The 23,463-nt window shown below is 44.1% G+C and overlaps 3 protein-coding genes across 6 annotated transcripts in view; 2 read left to right on the top strand and 1 right to left on the bottom strand.

The window, feature by feature from the left end:
- Positions 1-8,370, top strand: part of glg1a (golgi glycoprotein 1a) — a 28,346-nt gene extending 19,976 nt beyond the window's left edge. For 2 of the 4 annotated variants that reach the window (XM_018660468.2, XM_018660470.2), the window contains 14 exons: positions 8-70; positions 444-557; positions 653-741; positions 1,365-1,482; positions 1,698-1,790; positions 2,426-2,563; positions 2,761-2,884; positions 2,979-3,121; positions 3,203-3,304; positions 3,923-4,030; positions 4,188-4,308; positions 4,619-4,725; positions 4,975-5,138; positions 6,591-8,370. In XM_018660468.2, the coding sequence (XP_018515984.1) occupies positions 8-70; positions 444-557; positions 653-741; positions 1,365-1,482; positions 1,698-1,790; positions 2,426-2,563; positions 2,761-2,884; positions 2,979-3,121; positions 3,203-3,304; positions 3,923-4,030; positions 4,188-4,308; positions 4,619-4,725; positions 4,975-5,138; positions 6,591-6,720 (1,614 nt within the window). In that variant the 3' untranslated portion in view covers positions 6,721-8,370. The remainder of the gene's footprint in view (positions 1-7; positions 71-443; positions 558-652; positions 742-1,364; positions 1,483-1,697; positions 1,791-2,425; positions 2,564-2,760; positions 2,885-2,978; positions 3,122-3,202; positions 3,305-3,922; positions 4,031-4,187; positions 4,309-4,618; positions 4,726-4,974; positions 5,139-6,590) is intronic. The other 2 variants (XM_018660469.2, XM_018660471.2) reach the window with 2 other exon arrangements.
- A 2,592-nt stretch (positions 8,371-10,962) lies between these two features.
- si:dkey-234i14.3 (fibulin-7-like) lies at positions 10,963-19,144 on the bottom strand. The gene is given in 8 exon segments (XM_018660485.2): positions 10,963-13,354; positions 15,623-15,758; positions 15,840-15,977; positions 16,052-16,327; positions 16,415-16,585; positions 16,718-16,763; positions 16,765-16,878; positions 18,931-19,144. Coding segments are annotated over 8 exon segments (1,332 nt in total). The 5' UTR covers positions 19,021-19,144; the 3' UTR covers positions 10,963-12,993.
- A 3,276-nt stretch (positions 19,145-22,420) lies between these two features.
- The window catches only part of LOC108872678 (RNA-binding Raly-like protein), a 40,774-nt gene continuing 39,731 nt past the window's right edge, over positions 22,421-23,463 (top strand). Inside the window, exon 1 of the mRNA XM_018660486.2 lies at positions 22,421-22,623. Within this exon, the coding sequence (XP_018516002.1) occupies positions 22,434-22,623 (190 nt within the window). The 5' untranslated portion in view covers positions 22,421-22,433. The remainder of the gene's footprint in view (positions 22,624-23,463) is intronic.

Raw genomic sequence — 23,463 nt, 5'->3', positions numbered from 1 at the left:
TCCTCAGGATATTCAGATCGAGGCGCTGCTGATGAGAGCCTGTGAACCCGTCATCCAGGCCCACTGCCACGTACGTCTGCACCCTCCCTCCCTGACTCACCCTCCCCTCCCTGACTCACCCTCCCCTCCCTGACTCACCCTCCCCTCCCTGACTCACCCTCTCCTCCCTCCCCTCCCCTCACCCTCACATCCACTCTGAGTTATGGGAGGACTTCAGAGGAAGAAGAAAAACTGACCTGAACCGAATCATTTCCTCTTCTGAGCGATTAATGATGATGATGAATTAATAGTTTGTTGATCTAACATCCATCGTCACATCCCTAAGAAATAATAATTAAATGATCCACCACTGATTTTATCCCTTATTTATCATCTTCTCTTCTCATATCAGGTGTAAAGTGTGCAGACTGAGACTGACTGAGAACTTTGTGTGTGTTTGTCAGGAGGTGGCTGATAATCAGATCGACACCGGTGACCTGATGGAGTGTTTGGTTCAGAACAAGCACCAGAAGGAGATGAATGAGAAGTGTGCGGTGGGAGTGACGCACTTCCAGCTGGTGAGCAGAACAGAACCAGGAAAAACCTGTTAAAGCATCAGAGACGGACCTGAGCTGACCTCTGTCTGTCTGTCTGTCTGTCTGTCTGTCCTCAGATTCAGATCAAAGACTTCCGCTTCTCCTACAAGTTCAAGACGGCCTGCAAGGAGGACGTCCTCAAACTGTGTCCCAACATCAAGAAGAAGTAAGACTCGGGATCAGAGCGAGGTCCAGGTTTCTCTCAGGTCTTTCTGTAAACGACGGCCTGAGGTTTTCAGCTGAGTGACTGAATTCTAACCTCAGCTGCCGTCCAGAAAATACAGAGGAAGAAATGTTAAGTGTCACCAAGCGTGTGGAGGAGGACAGAGAGAAACTAATCTGGATCCTTTCAGTTAGAAAACACGTCCAGCACTGATCTCTGATCAGCTTTATCTTTATATTTATGAGACTCCTGCAGGTTGGAGCTGACACTCGTTCTATTTTCATCCATCAAAGTCAGATCAGTGTCAACTTTTAGAACCACCTCAGGTTTATTCCTCTGTCCGTCGTTAACGCTGCAGGTTTTAACGAGTCTTCCTGCACCAGCAGAACCAGAACAGTCCAAAGAGGTGAACTAATGCTGCCTCCTCACTCTGAGGTTCTGCTGGAATGAGTTCAGTCAGACTTGGTTTTTATTTTCACACACATCAGCTCAGCTCCAAACAAACAAACAAACAAACAAACAACAAGAAGAAGCTAAAAACTGTCCTGGTGAGGAGAAATCAAAGACGCCTCTGTCTGTGTAAAGAGAGTGTGTGTGTGACTGAGCTGGTGTGTCCTGTCCCTCAGGGTGGACGTGGTGATCTGCCTCAGCACCACGGTGAGGAACGACACGCTGCAGGAGGTCAAGGAGCAGCGGGTGTCCGTCAAGTGTCGCAAACAGCTGCGGGTGGAGGAGGTGGAGATGGTGCGTTCACTGACACGCCGCACTCACGGTCACAGTCAGAGACAGTGAAGATCAAAACGTTCTTTAGCTTGAGGAAAGTAAAGAGACGTATGAGCTGCAGCAGGATGTTTTCCTCTGAGCCTGTTTGACTTTCTCTCTCTGCACAGATTAAACCTCTCCCTGTTTTTTCTTGTTGTGTTTCTGTAAATCCACTGAATCCGTCTGTGAACCTGCAGTCTGAGGACATCCGTCTGGAGCCGGAGCTGTACGACTCCTGTAAGCAGGACATCACCAAGCTGTGTCAGAACGTGGCGTTCGGCAACGCTCAGGTCAGCACACACACACACACACACACACACACACACACACACTTCACAGAGACACAGAGTCGTCAGCTGTAGAAACAGGAGAATCTGAATGAGAAAGTTTGATTTAGTGTCTCTGACGTCCAGCAGGAGACAGCTTTATTATTGTCCCAGAGGAAGTTCAGTCAGTGTGCAGGTATCAATGTGTGAATGACAGTGAAGAGTCCGTAATAAAAGACTGGATCTGTAGCACATATGACAACAGCAGCTGAGACTGACTCTGCTCTGAAAACCAGAACAGATTGAACTGAAAACGAATCGTGTTTTTATTTCTCTGTTCTAACTGGACTTTAAAAGGATATTTTTCAGGTCTTTAATCTTTGTATCAACATGGCGGTGGACACACATGCTCACTCTGCAGATATGTTGATTATTACTGCTCCGGTCCAGACGGACTCCGGTCGCAGTCAGTCCAGATAACTTTGGTCATGATCACAGAGCGTGTTGACTTTGACACATTTAAAGAGATGCTCGTCTTGTAAAGGTGAAGAAACCAAACTGTCCCACAGACAGCTGAGGACTTTCACCTGATGAAGTTTGACGGCAGAAACCGTGTTAAAGTGACGATCGATCAGATCAGCTGATCTCTGTCTCTGCAGGTCATCGAGTGTCTGAAGGAGAACAAGCGTCATCTGTCGTCTCGCTGCCACCAGAGGATCTTCAAGCTGCAGGAGGTGGAGATGGTCGATCCTGAACTGGACTACCAGCTGATGAGAGTCTGCAAACACATGATCAGAGTAGGTCCAGAGAAACCTGAGTCACATGATGTTTGATTATGTTGAATGTGACGTCGTTCACCCCGAGATTCTAACAACAAACTGACGTCTGAAGATGAAGATGTTACTGTCTTCATTTCCAGCTGTGGTAGTGTGTTATATGACGTGTGTGTGTGTGTGTGTGTGTGTGTGTGTGTGTGTGTGTGTGTGTGTTGCAGCGGTTCTGTACGGAGTCGGAGGGGAAGAACGTTCTTCAGTGTCTGAAACAGAACAAGAACAGTGAGCTGATGGATCCTAAATGCAAACAGATGATCACTAAGAGACAGATCACACAGAACACAGGTACACACACACACACACACACACACACACACACACACACACACAGCCTCATCAGGACCACACATACAACTGCTGACTGTGTGTGTGTGTGTAGACTACAGGCTGAACCCGGTCCTGAGGAAAGCCTGTAAAGCCGACATCCCAAAGTTCTGTCAGTCCATCCTGAACAAGGCGACGGCGGACAGCGAGCTGGAGGGTCAGGTCATCTCCTGCCTCAAACTCAAATACGCCGACCAGGTCAGAGTCACACCTGAGCTCCGCAGGTCCTCACACCTGCAGGTGAAATATTAACGCGTGTGTTTCCTGTGTTTGTGGCAGCGCTTGTCTTCAGACTGTGAGGATCAGATCCGGGTCATCCTGCAGGAGTCGGCCCTGGACTACAGACTGGACCCTCAGCTGCAGCTCCACTGCACACAGGAGGTTCACACACTTCTGTTTTTATACAAACACACACACATTAACACACACACACACACACACACACACACACACACACACACACTGAAATCAGCACAGTGAGTCATGAGTTTACGTCTGTATGAATGAAAACACTTCCCTCTGTCTCTGAGACTCAGAGCCTCAGAGACTCAGAGTCTCTGAGTCTCTGAGGCTCTGAGGCTCTGGACTAACTCATCATTTGAGGGGTTGTAGTTTGTCTGTCTGACCAGCAGGAGGCGACACTGAGTGTTTAATCAGCTGCAGAGGAAACAGATTCAGATGTTTTAGGCTGTGATGAAAGAAACGTTAACGTGTTTCTTATTCACCAGGACGTCGAGAGTAAAATAAACTGAAAAGAGACAAATACGTTTTATTTTCAGCCCAGAGGAAGTGACTCACAGCCAGACGCTAAAACATGAAGGAAATAAAACATAAATAAAAACGTTAAGAACAGAAATGGAAATAAATGTAAATGATGTAAAGTCAGAAGCTTCAACAACACACTGAGCTCAAGTCGACTGAGTTTAATGCAATTCACACACCTGACAACACACACCTGTGTGTGTGTGTGTGTGTGTGTGTGTGTGTGTGTGTGTGTAGATCTCCAGGTTGTGTCCGGAGGAGGCGGCGGCTCAGGAGCAGACGGGGCAGGTGGAGGAGTGTCTGAAGGTCAACCTGCTGAAGATCAAACAGGAAGGATGTAAGAAGGTAAACACACCTGCTGCTGCTGCCTTCACTGACCTCTGAGGGGGCACGGAAACCCCGGCGTCGTGACACACAGACACCGATTGTTCATCTCTGGAGTTTTATTATCGTCCTCCACTTCTTCATCACTCTTTTCCTCCTCCTCCTCCTCCTCCTGCAGGAGGTGTTGAACATGCTGAAGGAGAGTAAGGCGGACATCTTTGTCGACCCCGTCCTTCACACCGCCTGCGCTCTGGACATCAAACACCACTGCGCTGCCATCCCACCTGGCAGGGGGCGCCGTGAGTCCACACACACAAACAAACAAACAAACAAACACTGTTTACTTTATTAAAGAAAAGGAGTTTTTCAAACATTTATTGTGAATTTAGACTCGACAGGACCTGGTTTTCTATCCAGTGTCTCTCATATAAAGTTATGTTATTTGAACCTTAAGTCAGGTTCAGTTTATTTTTTTATCTAATCAGCAGGTTTGTCACAAGTTAATTGACTTTTTAGTTTCCTCTCTGAGGAGTTTTATTTTATTTGGTTCAAACATTCTTGTTATTAACCCAAAGCTTCCATCTAAAGCTGACGTGTTTGTTTCCTCAGAGATGTCGTGTCTCATGGAGGCGCTGCAGGACAAACGAGTCCGTCTGCAGCCCGAGTGCAAGAAGAGGCTCCAGGATCGCATCGACATGTGGAGCTACGCTGCCAAGGTACATGACCTGCAGCTGCTTCACGCTGCCAGAGCAAGCTGCAGTTTGGTTAAAATGATGCTTTTATTTTAAAAGTAAACAACAAAAAGTGCTAGAGTAGAGTTTTATTTTGAAAGTGTTACAACTCCTCCTGCAGAGGGGCTTTTATTTTGAAATGACTGGATTGAGTTTCCTCTGTGGGGGAGCGAACCGGGCTCTTATTTTGTACGTTACCTGCGCTCACGCTGTCTTCTCCTCACTTCCTGTCAGGCGGCTCCTGCTGAGGGTTTCTCGGACCTGGCCGCTCAGGTGCTGACGTCGCCGTCCAAGAACTACATCCTGACGGTGATCGGTACGGGCGTGGCGCTGCTCTTCCTGATGGGGCTGCTCTGCGGCCGCTTCACCAAACGCGTCACTCAGGAGCTGAAGGACAGGTAGACCACGCCCACTCCGGGGTCAGGAACACGCCCAACGGGATAAGTGACCACCACACCCCCGCCCACAGACCACCTCTCCAACCTGCCGTCATCCTCTCACTGTGCTTCGTTTTGTAATCACTCCTCATCCTCAGCTTCCTCTCGCTTCCTCTTCCTCTGGAGTGACATTACTCACAGTCAAAGTGGGCGCCATCAGTGACTCACCTGCGCTACTTCTACATGAGCCCCGCCCACTCATCAGCAGACCACGCCCACCTCCTCCTCCTCCTCCTTCTTCTTCTTCTTCTTCTTATGATTATTTTCCCTCCTGATTCTTCTTCTCTTCCTGAGCTTCGACACAGGCGTTTTCACTCTGCTCTGATTTTCCTTTTTTTGCTGTGTGGTGGGGGGGGTGATGAGAGGGGGGAGGGGGAGGGGGTGTTGTAGGGATACGGGGTCAGAGGTCAAACGTTAAGGCGGGAGGTGAATGAAATCATATAAAGTGTAAATGTGTAGAAAATGGGGAGGGGGAATGCTCATGTATAGAGCAGTTTAATGACTCCAGTATTTTAATGACTACAGTGTGTGTGTGTGTGTGTGTGTGTGTGTGTGTGAGTGTGTGTGAGAGTGTGTGAGATCCAAACTGTCTTTCTACCACCATATTCTTCTAGTTTGTCCTCCTGCCTAATGTTTTTTTTGAGGGGGGGTTGTTTGTTTGGCTCTGGATATATCTTTTTTTTTTTCCCTTCGCTGATGTGTGTTAGTTAGATTTTATCGCCATGGGACTGCCAGGCGGGCGGTGCCAACCAGCCAGCCCTCCATCCACCAAGCCACAGATGAGATAAAGCAACAAACAAACAAACAAACAAACAAACACTCCCACAGCCGGCGGCTCGCTCAGAAACTCTTCCTCCAACAAGGAATTATTTGTCGGTGACTTCAAATGCAGTCCAGTTTTTTTTTTTTTGTGTTACTTTTTTTCTTTTTTCCCAGTGTGCCATAAACGCACCACGTCCACTGATCGGGACGTTTGTTTTTTTCCATCATCGTGCCACAGAATCAGTAGTGATCCCAGTCTGAACTGGGTGGAGCAGATGAACTGGGCAAACTGGCCCCTGTCTCTCTGTATTTTTTATTTTTTACCCCCCCGACCCCCCAACCCCCCCGACCCCCCCGGAACATGAACTTGCAGAGCGGCTGTCGGTATCGTGCTGGTTGGTACGGAAAAGCTGAGAGCAATGCAGGAAAAAAAACAGAATAAAGAAATTAAAAAATGATTCTAGATTATTATAGAGATGTGAACATTTTTGTGTAAAGATGATACTGGAATCATTGCACATTTTTCGTTCTTTTTTTATATCTATAAATATATATATATTGTTTTGTCATAGCCTTATTTATTTGTTTACTAATGGACAAAGTTTTTTTTTTTTCTATGATTTGAATGTTCTCTGGTTGCCTTTTCTCCAGCGAGCGAGCGCCCCTCCTTCCTGCAGGAGGTGGGAGGAGGAGGAGTGAGGGAGGGGGGAGGAGGATGCAGGCGGCGAAGGTTCGACCTCCTCCGGAGCATCAGCAGCAGCTGGCTGGTTCTTTCATGTAGGGCAGTGAACGCCTCTCTTTGGCGGGCAGAGTGAGTCCGATTTCTGCTTTGGGTGTTGGATGGTGAAGGCGGCAGCACGTTAGAAACATTAGCGTTCGACAGAATCGAGCGCGAGTCCAGAATATTTTGTCAATTTAACGACGCTCCACATGATCTGAGATCGAAGAGACGAGCTGGAAAAAGAACGACTGTAGTTTTTGAGTCGGTGCGTCGATATCTTGTAATGTGATGATACTTTGGGGATGACCACTGGTGCTTATTAAGACTGATCAGTGATGTGAAGACCAAACAGGAGGTTCATTTCACAAACATATCACAATCTTTATACGTGCTTTCACACCTGTGCTGTTTGGTGCGTTTGGGTCCGGACGTAATGATTGAACTCTAGACTTTGGTGTTAAAGGAGCTGTTTCTAAGTTTTTTGCGATTGCTTTACATATATAGCCAACATTAGCATTAGCATCTGTTTACGTTGCGAGTTTGGCATCATACTTCATTTCTTTACTCGCCACGAGCTGTCTCCATAGGTGGAAAGAAATGCCGACGTGCCACATGTTTTCTTCTGGAGAAGTTTGCATGCTAACCAGCTAGCCCAGGTTCAGTTGGCCTATCTCATCACTTGCCATTAGTGTCCAGATTTCCAGAACCTCTTGAATTGTAAAAGAAACAATGACTAAAGCAGGATCACAGCACAGAAAACTTAAAGTTAGCTCCTTTTAAAGCAAATCATACCAATCACATTAGCTCTTTAGCATTAAAACGTTAGCATTAAACCTAAATTATTAAATTCATCTGATGATCAGTTGTTGATCACCTGATCTGTACGTGATGCATCGTTTGATAACCTGCGGGTTCACGCTGGAGGAAGAAGCAGGTGGTGGAGGTTTTGGTTTTATCAAGAGAGTCACGGCGTCGTTGAGCTTTTTGGTCTCGTTGTGACTAAAGAATCTCTCCTCTCCCGGCTCGAGCCTGATCACCTGTACATGACGTGTACTATACTGAGTGATGACATACTGTAAACTACGTACCGTGCAGTTATAGCCTGTACCTGTTTCTTATTTTCTAATTGTTGAAGCTTGCTGTGGTGAGCGCTGCCCTCCCTGCTTGAAAATGAGACGTTGAACTGCCTTCGCGTTTTTGTTTTTTTGTTTTCTTCTTTCTCCCCATCTGACGTCAGTTTTATCAAAGCGTGCCTACTCACCGTCCCACCGAGGGATCCCGCTGTACAGAACATCCCAGAATTCCCTGCAGCGCTCAGCCGACGAACATGCGGGCGTGTGTGTTGAGTGTGTGTTAGCGTGTGATGGATGACATGTCTCTTGTTTGTGTGTTGTTGCCCACAGATTTCGGACCATGAGTGTCTGCAGGACGCTGTGATCTCTGATCTCTGGTCGGTTCCTTGCGGTTCTCGTTGTCCCAAGCGATGATGAACTAGAGCGTTTTTTTTTTTGATTTTTCAGTTTGTGACGATAAAAAATCTTTTTGTAAACTGTGTTTTTGTGTCTGAATTCATGGAGATCCTGATCATCTGATTTCTTTTTTTTTTCTTTTCTTCCCCTGTACACTTTTCTTTTTTGGTTTCTTTTTGTTGTTCTGTACAGATGAAAATTGGACAGTTTGTTAATAATAATAAAGTCTGCAAGGTTTCTATTCCACTGTCAGGTCTGTTTCTTCTATTCTTTCAGAACAAGGAGTTTGGAGGCCAGGTCAACACTTTGGGCTCTTTGTTCCTCAAGACATTTCTGAGCTGTTTTTGTGGTGTGGTGGGGGAGGCCCCTGACATTGGGGAGTGCTGTTGCCTGAACGAGTCCTAAAACCAGAAAGTAAGTTAGCATCTTAGCACTTGTGGTTCCCTTCCTCCAATGTCTGAAATAAGGTCTGTGGTTTTAACACAAGCTCCAGACATTTTCAGGTTTTATTCTCCGACATAAAATGGGTCAGTAAATCCCCCACTCCTGATGTTTGAAGCTTTTACGTGTCTTAAAAAAGGCGGTTGCTAACGAGTGTCTAAATGAGACTACAGAGGTTGTTGGAGACTTGTGTTTTGTATTGTACTCACACATAAAGGATTCACATGAAAAGATGAACAGAACTCTGGGAACTGTAGTGTTAAAACACTACGTTAGTACTAGCTTCACCCAGTCAGTCACTTTTGAATCTGGCTGTTTTCTTCCTTTTAGCTGCTTCTTACCTGAGTTGAATTTTCGTCAGGAGTGGAGTTTCTCTCTACGTGACGATGTGAGGATGTGTTGTTGTGTAGTTGTATTTAATGACATAAAAACCTACAAAACAAAGCTCTTTAAAAGGCCCTTCGCAGGAGGATTTTCAGTTAGAGTCTGTCCAAATTCGTCTCTTATGTTGGAATTCTGAGCCTTGTGGAACAAATTTGGGTGAAATTTACTGAATGTTTCTGTAGAAATCCTTAAAAACAAGAAGATGGCATTCGGTTTGAGTATCAGGGTAGAACTGTTGTTTAAGTCTCAAGTGAAACCCAACACACAGACAATGACAGCGATAAAGTTGTTGGTTCGTCTTCATCTACAAACGTCTGACAATAGAAACTAACCATTAAAACATCATGATTAATTCCAGTCAGACTTCCTCCTTCATTGTCTGAATAAATTAAAGGACGAGTCTCTGGTTTGACACATTGGAGCCTGTTGACTATAAATTACTTTCAGTCCACTTCACGTTACAGCCCACAATTGTTTCAGGTTTTTATTTTTTCCCTCTTGTGTCCGGTGGTTTTGGTTCATCACAGTGTGGTTTGAAAAATATTCCTGCTGTTGCACTTGAACTTCGACCAGGAGGAACCTAACGCGTCCAGTGTCGTGTCGGCTTTTATTTAATTTAATACGACCACATTCTTGAATTCACAGTATTGCATGATAACTTTGACGAATGTAAAAGCTGACGATGCTTCACTGCATGATTAGAGAAATGTATTTTCATTAGCAGTTTATTTATTGATTTTATTTTTGACTAAGCAAATGTTAGAACTAGAACCAAAGAATCTTTTGAATCTTTGTCATCAAAACAATCTAATTATCAAAATTTATGTCATTTCTTTATAAGCTAATTGGTTAATCGGCTCTCTGCTCTACATCACTTTGATGGATTATCTATTCGTAGCCAGTCTTTGGTAGAAAATATCCCTGAAGAAAGCAGCTGACAGTTTGGTTTGTGGATCAGCCAAAGTAAAGGAGACACTGATTTAAAAAAATATTTAAATGTTGTTTTTCACCACTGTTGGCACCAAAAACTGGATTCAGTTCACTTCCATTGAACTGTGGTAGAGCTACAAATCTCCATCTCTAAGGCGGATGCCTTAAAACCAGGACATATGAAACTGAAACTATGTGCATTGACAGGATGAAGCCATGTTAGCAGAGGGTCTCAGTCAGTCCACCACTTTGGTATTAACATGATCTGCAAGCAGACACGTTCTCCAGATCATAAACAATCTGATCTTACCTTTGTGTTTACACCTGGTGTTTTTAAGGAGTTCTCATTCTCCTCATTGAGATCAGATCTGTGTCCACTGTGAGTTAATCTGAGGTGGAGACAGATCAGCTGTAGGACTCAGACATGTTGCTGTTTCTGTAGGAACGGTCCAGTTTATCTTGGACAGCTCTTGAGGTTCCAGAGACGAGAATCTAACATTTCTACCAGTCACTTAGAGCTTGTGGTCAGACAGATCTGATCACAACATGTTTACACCTTGTGGTTGAGGTATCTGGATGCAGATTGCAGTTTAATACCAGGTGTAAACAGGCTCTGAGGGTCATGTAACGTCTTGTAACCCTGTGCACCCTTGAATAGAAATATTCATTCATATGTGTTGTGGACTTTAACCCTGTGTGCTAACATGTGACTGTCTGAGAATATTTATCTGCTTGTTTAAAATCTCCAACTCCTCACACACACGTGAATCTGGCAGTGTGTGGTCTTCATGCAGTCATACATGTGTGTGTCTGTCTACAGACATACAGTGTAAACATATATGACCGTATGTCTGCATGTGTGTGTTCTGTCTGGTCTGTGGAGGCTTCAGGTCGTCTGACAGATCTGTGTTAAATTCTTCAGCCCGACAGACCAAAACACGTCGACCTCGCAGTTTCTACTCAGCACGACGGTTTACGACTTGAACGTCTCAAAACATCTAAAAACAAAAAACTTCGAGGATGATTATAGCTTCTGACAAACAACAGAGCAGACATCAAACCTGCACGTTAGTCGATGTTGGAGTAAACATGTTTATTCTTTGTTGGACAGAAGATAAAATACAAAAACAGAAAACACAGAAATGTACTGACTCATACATAGTCCAAGTTTGTGGAGCTCATGCTTTATTTTTACATTCAGATCACAGCCAAGCATTTGTTTTTCTTGAGAGTAAATCTATGAGGATCCCCTCATGGAGGTTAAGGTCCTTTAAAACCCTTAGTTTTAAGTCTTCATTGGAAACTCCACAATGCAAAATTGACGCTAAGCTCAGAAACAAATGCAAAGATAAAGAAGGAACTAAACAAACTGGGGATGATTCAATTCAGCCATTTTAAATATTTCAAAATGTTTGGATTCATGTTGGTTACATGTGTATTCCAGTAGAAGAGCAGTGCATTGACCACAGAGAAACCAGCTGAAAAGTCTGTGCACCGTGAGTTCTAAAGAAAATGTCTTTAAGGTGTTCAGACGTTTCAGGCTGAGCTGAAAAACAACTTGTTTCTTTATGTATTAGTTCTGAAGTTCATGCGATACAATCAGAGAGTAACGTAATAATCAAAAATGATTTTACAATAATAAAAATCAATAAAAAAGATCATAATAACAAGATACTGAAGTTGTGATTATAAGCACGCAGTGTGTTTCTATATATTAGTGTCAAGATTTCAACTTTTCAAAAGCTCCTGTTTGTCTGCACACTCAACACGTTTTCACCAAAGTCAGGAAACGATCATATCGTCCTCAGTTGATGGTTTGCACACGTCTGATTAAACCTTCTGCTTTTCCATTGGTCAGGAGATCTGACCAGTCACAGCTCATTCAGTCAGATCCTGTCATCATAGACTGAAGTCAAACAGAGACAGACTGGACAGATAAATACGATGCACCTTCAGTCTTTAACTGTTGTTGCAGTTTAGTGACTGGTTCTTATCACTTCAGCCTCAAAACCCCAGACTGAGTCTAGATCTCCTGACCAGGTCTCTGTGATACTTTAAACCTTCTGCTGGGTCAAACTAATTTGGTATCTATCATCTACTTGGCTAAGTTATGTACAGAATTCATAGTTTTACAGAAGTTCAACAGATACAGTAAATCACCTACATGAGGCTAAAAACACTCAGTGGTTTGACACCCCCCCCTTAACCCCCATAAGGACTTGGTGGGACTCTTCAGTTTGTTTGAGGTTCCTGTTCCTGCACTTGCAATCATTACATGATCCTCTTCGGTTCAGGTTCTCATTCACTTTAAAATCACCTGATGTTTCTGATCTGACCTCCCTCTATCCCACATGTAAGAAAATGCAGGATGATGGTGTGAGTAGATTTAGGAAAATTTAACTCAAGTCTTTGGTGAGTAAAAAAGTATGAATTTATGTTCTGGCGTTCAGAATTCATGCTATTTTAAAACTTTACAGTCCAACTGAAATTTAACTGCTACAAACACCTATTAATACACAAAGTCATTCTCTTGGCCGTATTTTTTATTTTAACCTCATCCTATCTTCATCCATAGGACTTTCACTCCTTTATTTCCTCCTCAGTTGCTGTATAATCTTTAACTGTTTGTTTTCTATTGTTTGACTTAAATTTTCATCTTGTCTTGTTGCAGCTGTTCCTTGAAAGGAGCTATATAGATATTATTATTATTATAATGTCAATGTAGATTAAATTGAAGTGATTATAAGTTTGGTTCGTGTTCTAGATTTGTCATTTCCAGCCTCCATCTTTGTGTTTTGATACAGTTGAACTTCAGCTGACAGGTTGGATAAAGGTAATAAATGACTGGGTATTTATCTTTCAGAAACTGGATGTGTAGCTGTGTGACTTGAATGTAATGTCTGCACATGAGGGGCACTAGCTGAGATCACTGTCAGTCCAACACATACTTTGGCCGTTTTTATTCCCTATTTAAAATATAATTGACTTTAACGTGACTTTCTGAACAGGATTACTGTTGTGATTTGAGTTGGACTCTAAAGGTTTAGGCTAATTCTTTGCCACCAAATGCCCATTAACTCTAATGACCCCTCCTCCACCAGTCCTCCTTTTAAAACTCGTATGGAGAGACGAACAGGGTGACCTTGGTGAGGTACCGGCCCAGCAGGGCGTTACGCTCCAGTTCGCTCATCTCCACCTCGGCCTCCAGAGTGGCGGGACCTTTGATGGGCGTCACCAGGAGCAAGGTGCCGGTCTGTCGGCCCGACCGCTGCACGCTAAAGTGGCCCCGTCCGCGGCCGCCCGCCAGCCCAAAACGCAGCGTGTCGCCCAGCACACGAGCCGCCGACACCCGGAAGAGGACGCGAGGGGCGGACATGTTGGACACCACGGACAGGAAGTGGAAGGAGATTGAGTTTGGCGCCTGAGTGCACGCCTTGTCTCCCAGCATGCACGGGTTCCTCTCACAGCGCCTGGAGGTGGTGAAACATTCAGTCAGGTCAGTGGTTATTTAAAGGTATTCACACTTTGGTTTGTTTCTTTTTAAGGACAAAAACAACAATAAACCTGTTGCTGACGGCAGAGATTGTAGCTAGAGCTGCAACGATTAATTGATTTGTTAATTGACAGAAAATTAATAAATTATTTTGACAACAAGTAATCTGTTTGGCTTTTGGACTGTTGGTTGGACAGTTTAGACAAATCAGACCCAAAATAATTAATGGAGAAGTCAAAGATTCACCAGTAGATTCATCAGTAATGAAAATAATATTTTAATAGGCTTTTATTTTGTTTTTAAAGATGCTAATTTCTCTGCAGCTAAACATGGTTTCTTGCCGGGAGCAGGTGGTGGTGATGGTCAGGTGCCAAGAGCTTCAGCTATTGTTGCATTCACAATACGAGGTTAGCACAGGTAAACAATGCTACGTCCTTAGGGCAGACTGGCCGCTGCACTGCACTATCGGAAAGTGATGAGACAGGCTGACCTGGGCCAGTGCTAGCTGGTTAGCATGCTAACATCAGTGGAAGAAAATAAGTAATAGAACCAGATGAAAAACATTGCCATTGCTTTCCACCTCTGGAGACAGCTCTTGGTGAGTAAAGGAATGAAGTTTGATGCTGAACTCGCAATGTAAACAGTTGCTAAATGCTAACGTTTGCTATGTAGAGATAACAAAACTTTGATGGTCTGACTATTGGTGACGGTCCTGGATGAAAGCATTACAGTTCATCCTCTGGAGAATGTGAATGTTGAGACATTTTAACTCAAAACCGTAAATATCAATGTCATGGTGACGCTAAAAGAGAAGTCTGGGGCATCAAAAATCAGCATTGTTCATCCTCTGGGAAACATGAACAGTGAACATGGCTAAACAGCATGAATTTAAATGTATTTAATATGTATTTTACATGAATCGGACACGAATTTAATTCGAGTCAAATGTGAAATTGTGCTGACTAGCTAACCGGTTCCTTCATATAAAGACTGCTCTTGACCTTTTTAGCTTTCAGGTCATAGTGGTAAACTGGGTGATGTCTTAAGTCTTAGGATGGCATGGTTGTGGTCTAAGAGGCTGGGATTCTCCCCATTCACTTCCTGTCTCCTCAACAGTCAAACAAAGGCTGGTTTCCAACTTGGAATCATTGTGGTTTTCCAGAGACTTCGAACAATATTGAAACCTTAAACCATTCGATTAAACGCCTCCTAGAGTGACACCCATGTGTGGTAGAGATGTCCCCTGGAGAGTCTGCACACCACAGCACTGTCCCTCCTGCATCACCAAAAGATACAATTATGATTCAGCTGAAGGAATAAATCAAAACTCTACAGCCACATTTAGTTCCCGTCCATCGCCATAAACACCATCCGATCACCTGACTGGAGCCTGAAGACCCTGACGGGACATCTGAAGCCAAACCTCAGTCTGACTCCAGCCCGGTTACTGTCAGCGGGAAGCTAAATGACGGGTGGAGAGAGGAAGTGGCTGACGTGGCTGTGAAACTCATTGTTTCCAAATCTCTCTCCACCTCTGTCATTTACATTTAATCTGAGTCTTTTGTCTTTTGAGGTGAGCAGTTTATGACTTTGTTTCTCTCGTCTGCCCAGATTGCATTCCTCCTCTAGCTGCTTTGTTTGTAGTTTGATTGAGTTCTTCAGATGTGATTTCACTGAAGTTTATTTTAACTCGATGTCCTACAGATGTGGTGAAATGATGGAAAAGGACAGAACAAACTCGAAGCTAGAAGCTAGAAGAAAGAAGATCTGATCATGGATGGTGTGTGTGTTGAGATGGCGTAATCTTAAATGCTAGAGTTGAAGTCAACTGGACTTCTTCTAGTTTTCTTGAACACCTTTCACCTCCCATCTGAAAGGCTTCCTCAGTTCTAAAAGTTGTTTGGGAAGGCCCAGGTTTTTAACCCTTGGTGGGATTGTCACCTTGGAGGTGGTCCTCAGAGTTGTTGACCCACCCTGTCGTTATGTTAGTTGTTAGCCTGTAGTTATCTCAAGTTATAGGTGGCTGATAGGTCAATGATGGTCATTCCAGTTGGCCTCCATCACTACTCCTAACAACTCACATGATGGCAGGGTGGGTCAACAACTCTGAGGACCACCTTTGGTTAAATACTGTTCAGATGAGAGGTGAAACATCTTCAAGAAACCTAAAAGAAGTCCAGTTGCACTTAAGACTACCATGACCTGGATCAGTGAGAACCTACACAGATCAATGGTGTGTTCTTACATGGGTGATGTCTTGATGTATGTGGCGTTTTTCATGTGAGGACACTCCACCGTCACACACTGGAAACCTCCGTAGGTGTTCACACACACCTGGTTCGATGTGCAGTTGTGCATCCGGTTTTCACACTCGTCCATGTCTGGACAAAGAAGAGCAGAAGTGAGAGTTACACCAACAGCTGTGCTAATTACTGGATGTAACCTTTGAACTTTGAGCTGACCTGTGCAGCTGCGTCCGTCCCTGGCAAGATCGTACCCGGCTGGACAGAAGCAGTGGAAGCTGCCAGGAGTGTTTACGCACTGATGGACGCAAAGACGACCGGGCTGACCGAGAGGAAACAGACGACACTCATCGATGTCTGAAACACAGACAGGATTATTATTAGCAGGAGCAGAATTACAAACCAATTATTTGTCTGAAAATATTCATCACCTGTGCAGATGTTGTTGTCGCGGCCTGATATGGTGAAACCCACGTCACAGGTGCAACGGGTGGAGCCCAGGAAGTGGGTGCAGTGAGATGGTCGGACGGAGGAGGGAGGGGAGGATGTAGGTGATGAGGAGGAGAGGGTATAAGATGCTGAGGAGGATGATGAGGAGGAGGAGGATGCTGACAGAGCAGCAGACCCTGGGAAGGGTGAGGAGGAGGAGGAAGAGGAGGGAGCAGCAGGAGAGAAGGAGGCCAGGGAGTTTTCGGTGCTGTTGAAGCCTGGAAAGAAAAAAGTGAAACAAAACTTTAAAGGAAGAATGAATAAAAAAAATAAACAGGGATCAGTCGTTCAGTCACTTGACTCACGTCTGCACATCGGCTGCTGACCGCTCCACTTCAGAGACTCCAGACACACTCGAGTCCGCGGACCAATCAGCTCGTAGCCGGGTTTGCACAGGAAGTGGACCTCGTGTCCGACGCCAAATACTCTTCCCAGCCTGCGGCCATGAGCTGGCAGCTCTGGTTTGGGGCAGGACACTGAGAGCAAAAAGAGACATGTTCATTTACCCTCTGAGCTGATGTTACTCAACCTGCTTTGACTCTTTTGTCCTTATAAGGCATCAGTCTATCAGTGACCAGGTGAATTTCTGGATTTTTGGAATGACTCACCATTTTTTCCCGCCTTAAAGATGGCCATAGTGCTGTTGTGCAGGGCAGCTGATCTTCTTTCTGAGGGAGCGGAGGCCCTGCTGGTACGACGCCTCGTGGACCACCAGCATCTTCTCCACCTGTCGCAGGGAGTTCAGTAGGTCATGGGTGGACGGACAGTCCTGTGGATGGGACCAGGACAGGTTAGAGGACTGAACTCTTCGTCTCTCCCAGCCAATCAGTCTTTCCATTCCCAAATCAATGTCAAAATCTCCTCCTCATCCCTAACCCGAACCGAGGTCATGAGAAACCTTTTCGATCACCAGCTATCCTTCTCTGACCATGATGCATCTGTCTCCCTGGTCATAAAGCTACAACATAAGAAGAATCAGGCCTTTACTGTCTCAGTACTCCACCCAACTCTTGGTACAGACCATGGTTATCTCTCACCTCATGGTCTACTGGTGGTCCTCCCTTTGTGGACCTGTACAAGTGGTCCAGAATTCAGCAGTGCATCTGGTCTCTAATCAGCCTAAAAGGTCACTCTGCTGATCATTGACCTTCCACTGGCTAAACATGGCCACCCGAATCAAACTCAAGTCACTAATGCTGTCCACAGAGAGACTGTCTTTGTCTAAGGATCGTCGTCTGCACACAAGGCGTTCTCAGTCCAGACTGTTGTGGTTTGTGGTTCCCTGATGGTGGAACCAGCTCCCAAATACTATCAGACCTCCTCTCCTAACACCTCTAACATCCTGACAAGGTTGACTAGAGAGCTGAGTGTAAAATAGTGAAGCTGCAGTTCAGAACATGCTCCATTGTTAAAGAAAAATATCAGTAAGTGCAGCTTTAAGGGTGAAGAATCATCAGACCCAGAGATTTCCTAAAAGTAAAGACTCTAAATCTGAACAAAAAAAATCATCACACACGCTGTCTGCAATTATTTTTCCAGTTATTCAGACTCTGACTCTGAGTGAGTCTTCAGTCTCCAGTGTGTTTCAGGTGTGAGGTCTATACATAGAGGTGAGGTTTTCAGAGCTGCAGTAACACCTGGGTGAAAACTGGCCCTGATCCCGCCGCTGACCTCACACCGACGGCTGAAACACCGCGCTCATCACAACACGACACGACGCTGCCACAGCCGCACACTGATCCTCTGGTCTCTGTGTGTTTGGAGGTGTTTCTCTGTGGCTTGTCACAGGCAGTGACCCGGTGGTGGAGAAGGGTGAAGCTGAGTTCAACATGTCGGGTCAGAGTGAACCACAGCAGAGCAACAGTTTTAAACCAGAGAAGAGACTTTATGACAAAAATAAAACAACATGTAAACAAATATTTTCAGTAATTGTAGACAACACATTTTGATGACAAAAACGGAAACTGGAGATGAAATGAGATAAAAACACTAACTTTCTTCAAAAGAAAAATAACATTTCCTGAGTTTCTTGCTGCTTAACTTGTATCATAACTTATTCTTCTTAGTCTCCTGATACTTCATGTACTTTTAATGTGTCTTATATTATTTTGGATTTTTCCTCCTCCTTCTTCCTCTGTGGAAAACATCTTTTACAAGATAAATGTAAAGAAAACGTAAATGTACTGATATCCATAAGTAAAAAAACCCTCATTAAATATTTTTTGTAAATGCACACTATAAACATTTATAGACAAAAATTAAATTCAATTTAATTTACCATTTGTTTAACAAGAAAATATCCTTTTTAAGAGTTTCCTGGCCAAATCAGACAAAAAAACAGCAATAACAATGAGTTATTAACAACCTATAACATTTACAAATAAATCAATCGAACAAATTTTCTTTTTTTCTGCTGTTACCTGTGAGCTGACCTTAATAAATAAGAATTCATTTTTTAATTTACTTGGGTAGATAGAATTAAATAAACAGAAAAGGTTTTCAAAACCTGAAGATGTTGCTCACTGTGTCTTTTCTCACAACAAGTTTCCCGACCTTTTTGACTTTTGACCCCTTTAAAGAAGAAGCATGTGACCTCTGATCACAGGTTACAGGCGTCAGTGTGGACGTGAGTTATGAGCATTTCAACCAGATGTGATGTTTCTGTGATCATTTCATTAAAGGATTTTTAGACGTCACAAACTGGGATCCACTTCTCTGACCAGAGTATTAATCTAAACTACACGGACGAGTTGTGAACTTCTGAATGCCTCTGCAGAAACACAGAAGACTCCAAACTGGTCTTAATGTCACCTGGACTCACCTGAGCAGACGATAAACACATGTGGTGAAGACTGAGCATCAACACGACGACTCCAGCAGCCTCCATCCTGGACAAAACCTCCATCCTCATCCTCAGCAGAGTCTCAGCAGACAGGAGATCAGCTCTGTGTCCTCGGCTCCTCCGCTGCTTCTCCAAAACTAAATCATCTCCTCTCTTTCTGTTTCTTTTCGAGGGCACTTGCCAAATTTCACTCAGTCACACCCCCCCCTCCTCCACCTCCACCTCCACCCTCCTCTCTGTCAGATAGGCATAGAGGTAGGAGCTCGAGGAGGAGGAGGAGGAGGAGGCTCTCACATCTGGAACAAGCTTTCACTAATTTTGATCTGTCAGTATGCCCAGAAATAGACTCACAAATTATAAGGAGAGTCAGCTGGCAGTGGCGTCTTTTAATCATCATCTGCACAACAAAGCAGCAGCGACTATTTCAAATTCACTCTGGCTCAGGAATGTGACTCCTGCTCCAATTACTGCATCTATAAACTCCCACTTTTTCTGAAACCCTAAACCTGCTGTCTTACAGGATAATGTCGTGTGGCTCCTAAATGACAGGGCAGCTGATGGCCTCGCCTCGATTACCCCCCACCAACCACCGCCACCCCCCACTACCCCGCCAGAAAAAGAACTGCAGAGATCCTGGAGGAAATGTAAGACCCTAACATCGCCCTTCAGCTGTTTCAAGTCCAAACTTCAACTCATATAAACTTAAAGTCATATATGAGGCATGATAATGGCAGAGTATGAACATACACTATAATCTCCTATAGGAGCGTTCCACAGTCTCTCACACGACTCCTGGAAAACCCTCAGAAGTTTGTGGATTTCAGAAAACAAATAAAACATTACAACCACTGGTTTTGAAAGTTCCCCAAAGAGATCTGAGTTGTGTGTCTTGTGTTTTGTATAACCAAACAAGACCTTGAATGTTGGTGAGGACTCGAAAAGGCTCCACCGAGTCAGAATCATAGATACACACTGATCGTCCTGTTATAAGACAATGTTCTGCTGGAAAACCTTGGGTCCTTCATTCATCTGGATGTTACTTTGACGCGTAATACCCAACTAAACAGGTGTTGACCTGGACTCCAAACTCTCCAGATCCAAACCTGACTGATATTTGTGTAGGTTCCCCTTGTGCTCTGACCCAATGGGGCATGGACCAGGACCTCTGGGGGTGTCTTGTGGATCCTTTGGGTCTTGCTGGTTGCAGGGTGGGGCCTCCGTGGATCTGGCTTGTCCTTGGATTGTCCCATAGATGCTGGATCAGATTGCTCCCTCTGTCATGTTCCCTGAGACCTATAGATACAGATCCCCAGGTTATTTTTTCACCCCTGTCTTTTTGTTTGTTTGTCAGCAGGAATACACAAAAAATACTGAACCTGTTTGCACCAAACTTGGTGGACGGATGGAGTTTGGGGGAGAACTCTTTAAACTCTGGTGTGGATCCCGTTAAAGAAGCTGGCTCCAGGAATTATTTTTTTGTTTTCCTGAGCAATAGTTTCTAGTTGTAAATGTAGTGAGTGTTGGTGCAGTGTGACTGATGTCCACCAGGTGGTGCTTCAGTCTTTCATTTGAACCCATATGTTGCATTTTCTTTTCATGTGGCCAAGCTGTATTTTAGAAGATCATTATTTATGTTGGTGAAGTCACTAATTACAGTTTGAAGCTCTGAGAGTTCAGAGAAAACAAAGATAAACTGACGACAGTCAAACACCCGTTCTCTTTGTTTCTGAATGTCATGTTTGTTTGAATTTGTTTCTGTTGTTTTCTTGTTGCTTATATAGAAGAATCTAACTATACTGGAACAGTAGGTCTCGATGAAACCTGTCCTGTAGTTCTCTAATATATGCAGAGGAGTATTTACATCCTTTACTTAAGTAAAAGTACCAGTACAACAATATACAATTACTCAATGACAAGTAAAAGTACTAAAGTAAAATTTCAAATTTCATTTGCAGCTGAGATGTAGAGTTGGTCCTTGAGGTTCTTCACCTTGGTGATCATCACATTAATATCTTTCAGCCCCAATTCAGACTCAGTGTTTCTTAGCTGCTCAGCAGAATGAAGATATTTGTCATCTGTTTGTCGAAGGCTTTGTTGTCTCTGTGAAGCGAGTCGTCGTCTTGTTGGAAGGCGAAGAACTCGTTCTCATCCTCCACAGTATTAATGTTGTTGCAGTAAGGCCAACTCAATTGGCCTCTGTGGATCTGGTTTGTTCTGGATCATCCCACAGATGCTGGATCAGATTGGGATCTGGGGAGTTTGGAGGCCAGGTCAACACCTTGGGCACTTCGGTTTTTGTGGTGTGGTGGGAGCATTGTCCTGCTGGGGAGTGCCGTCATGTTCAGCTTTTGTTGACACAGTTGTAGAAATTAAAGACATGTATAAGATGTCAGATACAAATACATACAAATGCTAAAATCCTGCAGAATGAGGAACAGGAACAGGTGTAAGAAACAGGACTTTAAAGCCTTGTACAGCTCTGTACACTGACCCTGTGGTCTGATGGATAAACCCTCATTGAAATGCATGCTGGGAGGCTGTTTGGCGCTGCTGACAGGCTAACTCCAAGATAAATAAGGAAGCCCAGGAGCCCGGCGCTCCTCGTCATCATATCTTAATTAGATAGGATAGCTTTAATTAAAATGAAATCATTTAATGGATTTTGTAATTAAAGCAGAGTTGGATGATGGCTGGTTGGTCGAGTCGGCGCCGCCCTCCCTCCCCCTGACCTCTGTCAAATTATAAACGCTGATTAAATTTAGACTCAGCTTTCATCAGCCAATCAACGCCGGAGATAAACATCACATTTAGCTTCCTTGTTGACACTCAGAAAACATCTTGAACTGAACCAAAGACCTGTTAGACTGTGACTTTTAAAGGCTTTAAACTGAGAGAGAGTGAACCTAAAGGGTCAGTTCAGAAACTTTGAAAATATCAAGAATTAGAAACAAAGATTGGTGTGTTTGTTACAGCGACAGCACTTCCTGGTCCAGAAGGAGAAGGGGATGGTGGGTAATGTACACTGGTTGGCCATGTTTCAGACAGACACAGCTCCAAGAGATTGATTGGATTTGTTTTCTGACTCTGAGCCCAATAGGATTAATTACCACTCATGGCTGCAGAGGGCGCTGCTGCTCAGCAAAGTTATGTTTTGTTGCTTTAACAGAGGAGAAAGAGAAAGAAATCCATGGACAGACCCCACCAGGATGAACGATTAGTCAAAAATAGTAAAATTACAATATCAGAATTTCTGTTTTGTCAGAGTTTAGCTGAAGTAGAGTCCACCTCGTCCACTGGGGAGCAGAACATCTTCCAAGGTAAAACATAGTTTTTCCTATAATTTATTATTCTATCAGTGTCCTCACCTCTCTCCCCTTCGCTTTCTCCACTTACTGTACATGCTCTCTCACCCCTTCCTCACCCCTCTCCTGCAGATAAATGAGCCTCCCTCCTTCCTCTCACCCCTCTCAGCAGAGTGTGAGATGGTACAACCCACAGCCATACTCAGCGGTCACCTCTCTCTCTCTCTCTGTTGGCTGGTGAGCGAGGATTCAGTCTCTCACACACTCTCACACAGTCGTCAGGTTTTATCTCTCTCCTCCTCTTCCTCCTCCTCTTCTTCTTCTTCTCTTGTTATGACCCATTTCAGGAGTGACTGCCAGCGAGACAGACGTGAGTACTGCACACACTCAAACACAAACACAGACACACACTGTAACATCAGTGGAGACACATGTGGTGAAGATGTAAAAATCTTACGAGGCGAGTTCAGCTCCACTGGACACATCATGTGATGGACTGAGTGGACAGCTCTGAGAGGTGGTGGACTGTGGTGCAGTTCAATACGAGGAGGATGTAACATTTCATTCAACTGTTTGAATAAGAAGCAGATGTGTGTGTTTCTGCTTCTGTACTCCTTCAGTCTTTGTGTGGACCAAGCTGTAAGTTTTTGCATTGAGGACATGTTTGGAAAGTGACACACTAGAGCCTGACTGACACTGGAACATTGAGGTTGACACATTATTATCATATAAAGTATACAACAAAAAATCTGGCACACAGAAATTTATACATAAATTGTACAAAAAAGAATTGCGACCAAGGTTTGAAGTGTTTGAGACGCCCTCTGGTGGATGAATTCTGTGATGGCGACACTGTCTCTAAATGACCTCAAACATATCTTTGGCATTTCTGGTCGATAACACTGACCAACTGGTTTATGAGTTGAGTTATATTTGAGGACATTTGTGAGAAAATGAGGATATGATGTCCAGGCCTGAGTTCTTCTACGAGCTGCTGCGAAATAACACTCGGATTTCAGAATCAGAATCCGCTTCACTGGGAAAGTGTGTTCGAGTGTAAGAGGCATTTAACTCCAGTTTCTTGCAGGTGAAGGTGAAAAATCTAATATATGTAAAAGTAGGCACATATACAGTTAAATAAACACACAAGTAGGTGAAAAAGAGATGCATTCACACAGTATAGCAACAACAATGTTGTAACATACAACAT

This window comes from Lates calcarifer, linkage group LG10 (genome assembly GCF_001640805.2).
Source record: "Lates calcarifer isolate ASB-BC8 linkage group LG10, TLL_Latcal_v3, whole genome shotgun sequence".
Taxonomy (NCBI): Eukaryota; Metazoa; Chordata; class Actinopteri; family Centropomidae; genus Lates; species Lates calcarifer.
The sequence above is the reverse complement of the archived record's forward strand: the minus strand, read 5'-3'. Positions and strand labels throughout refer to the sequence as shown.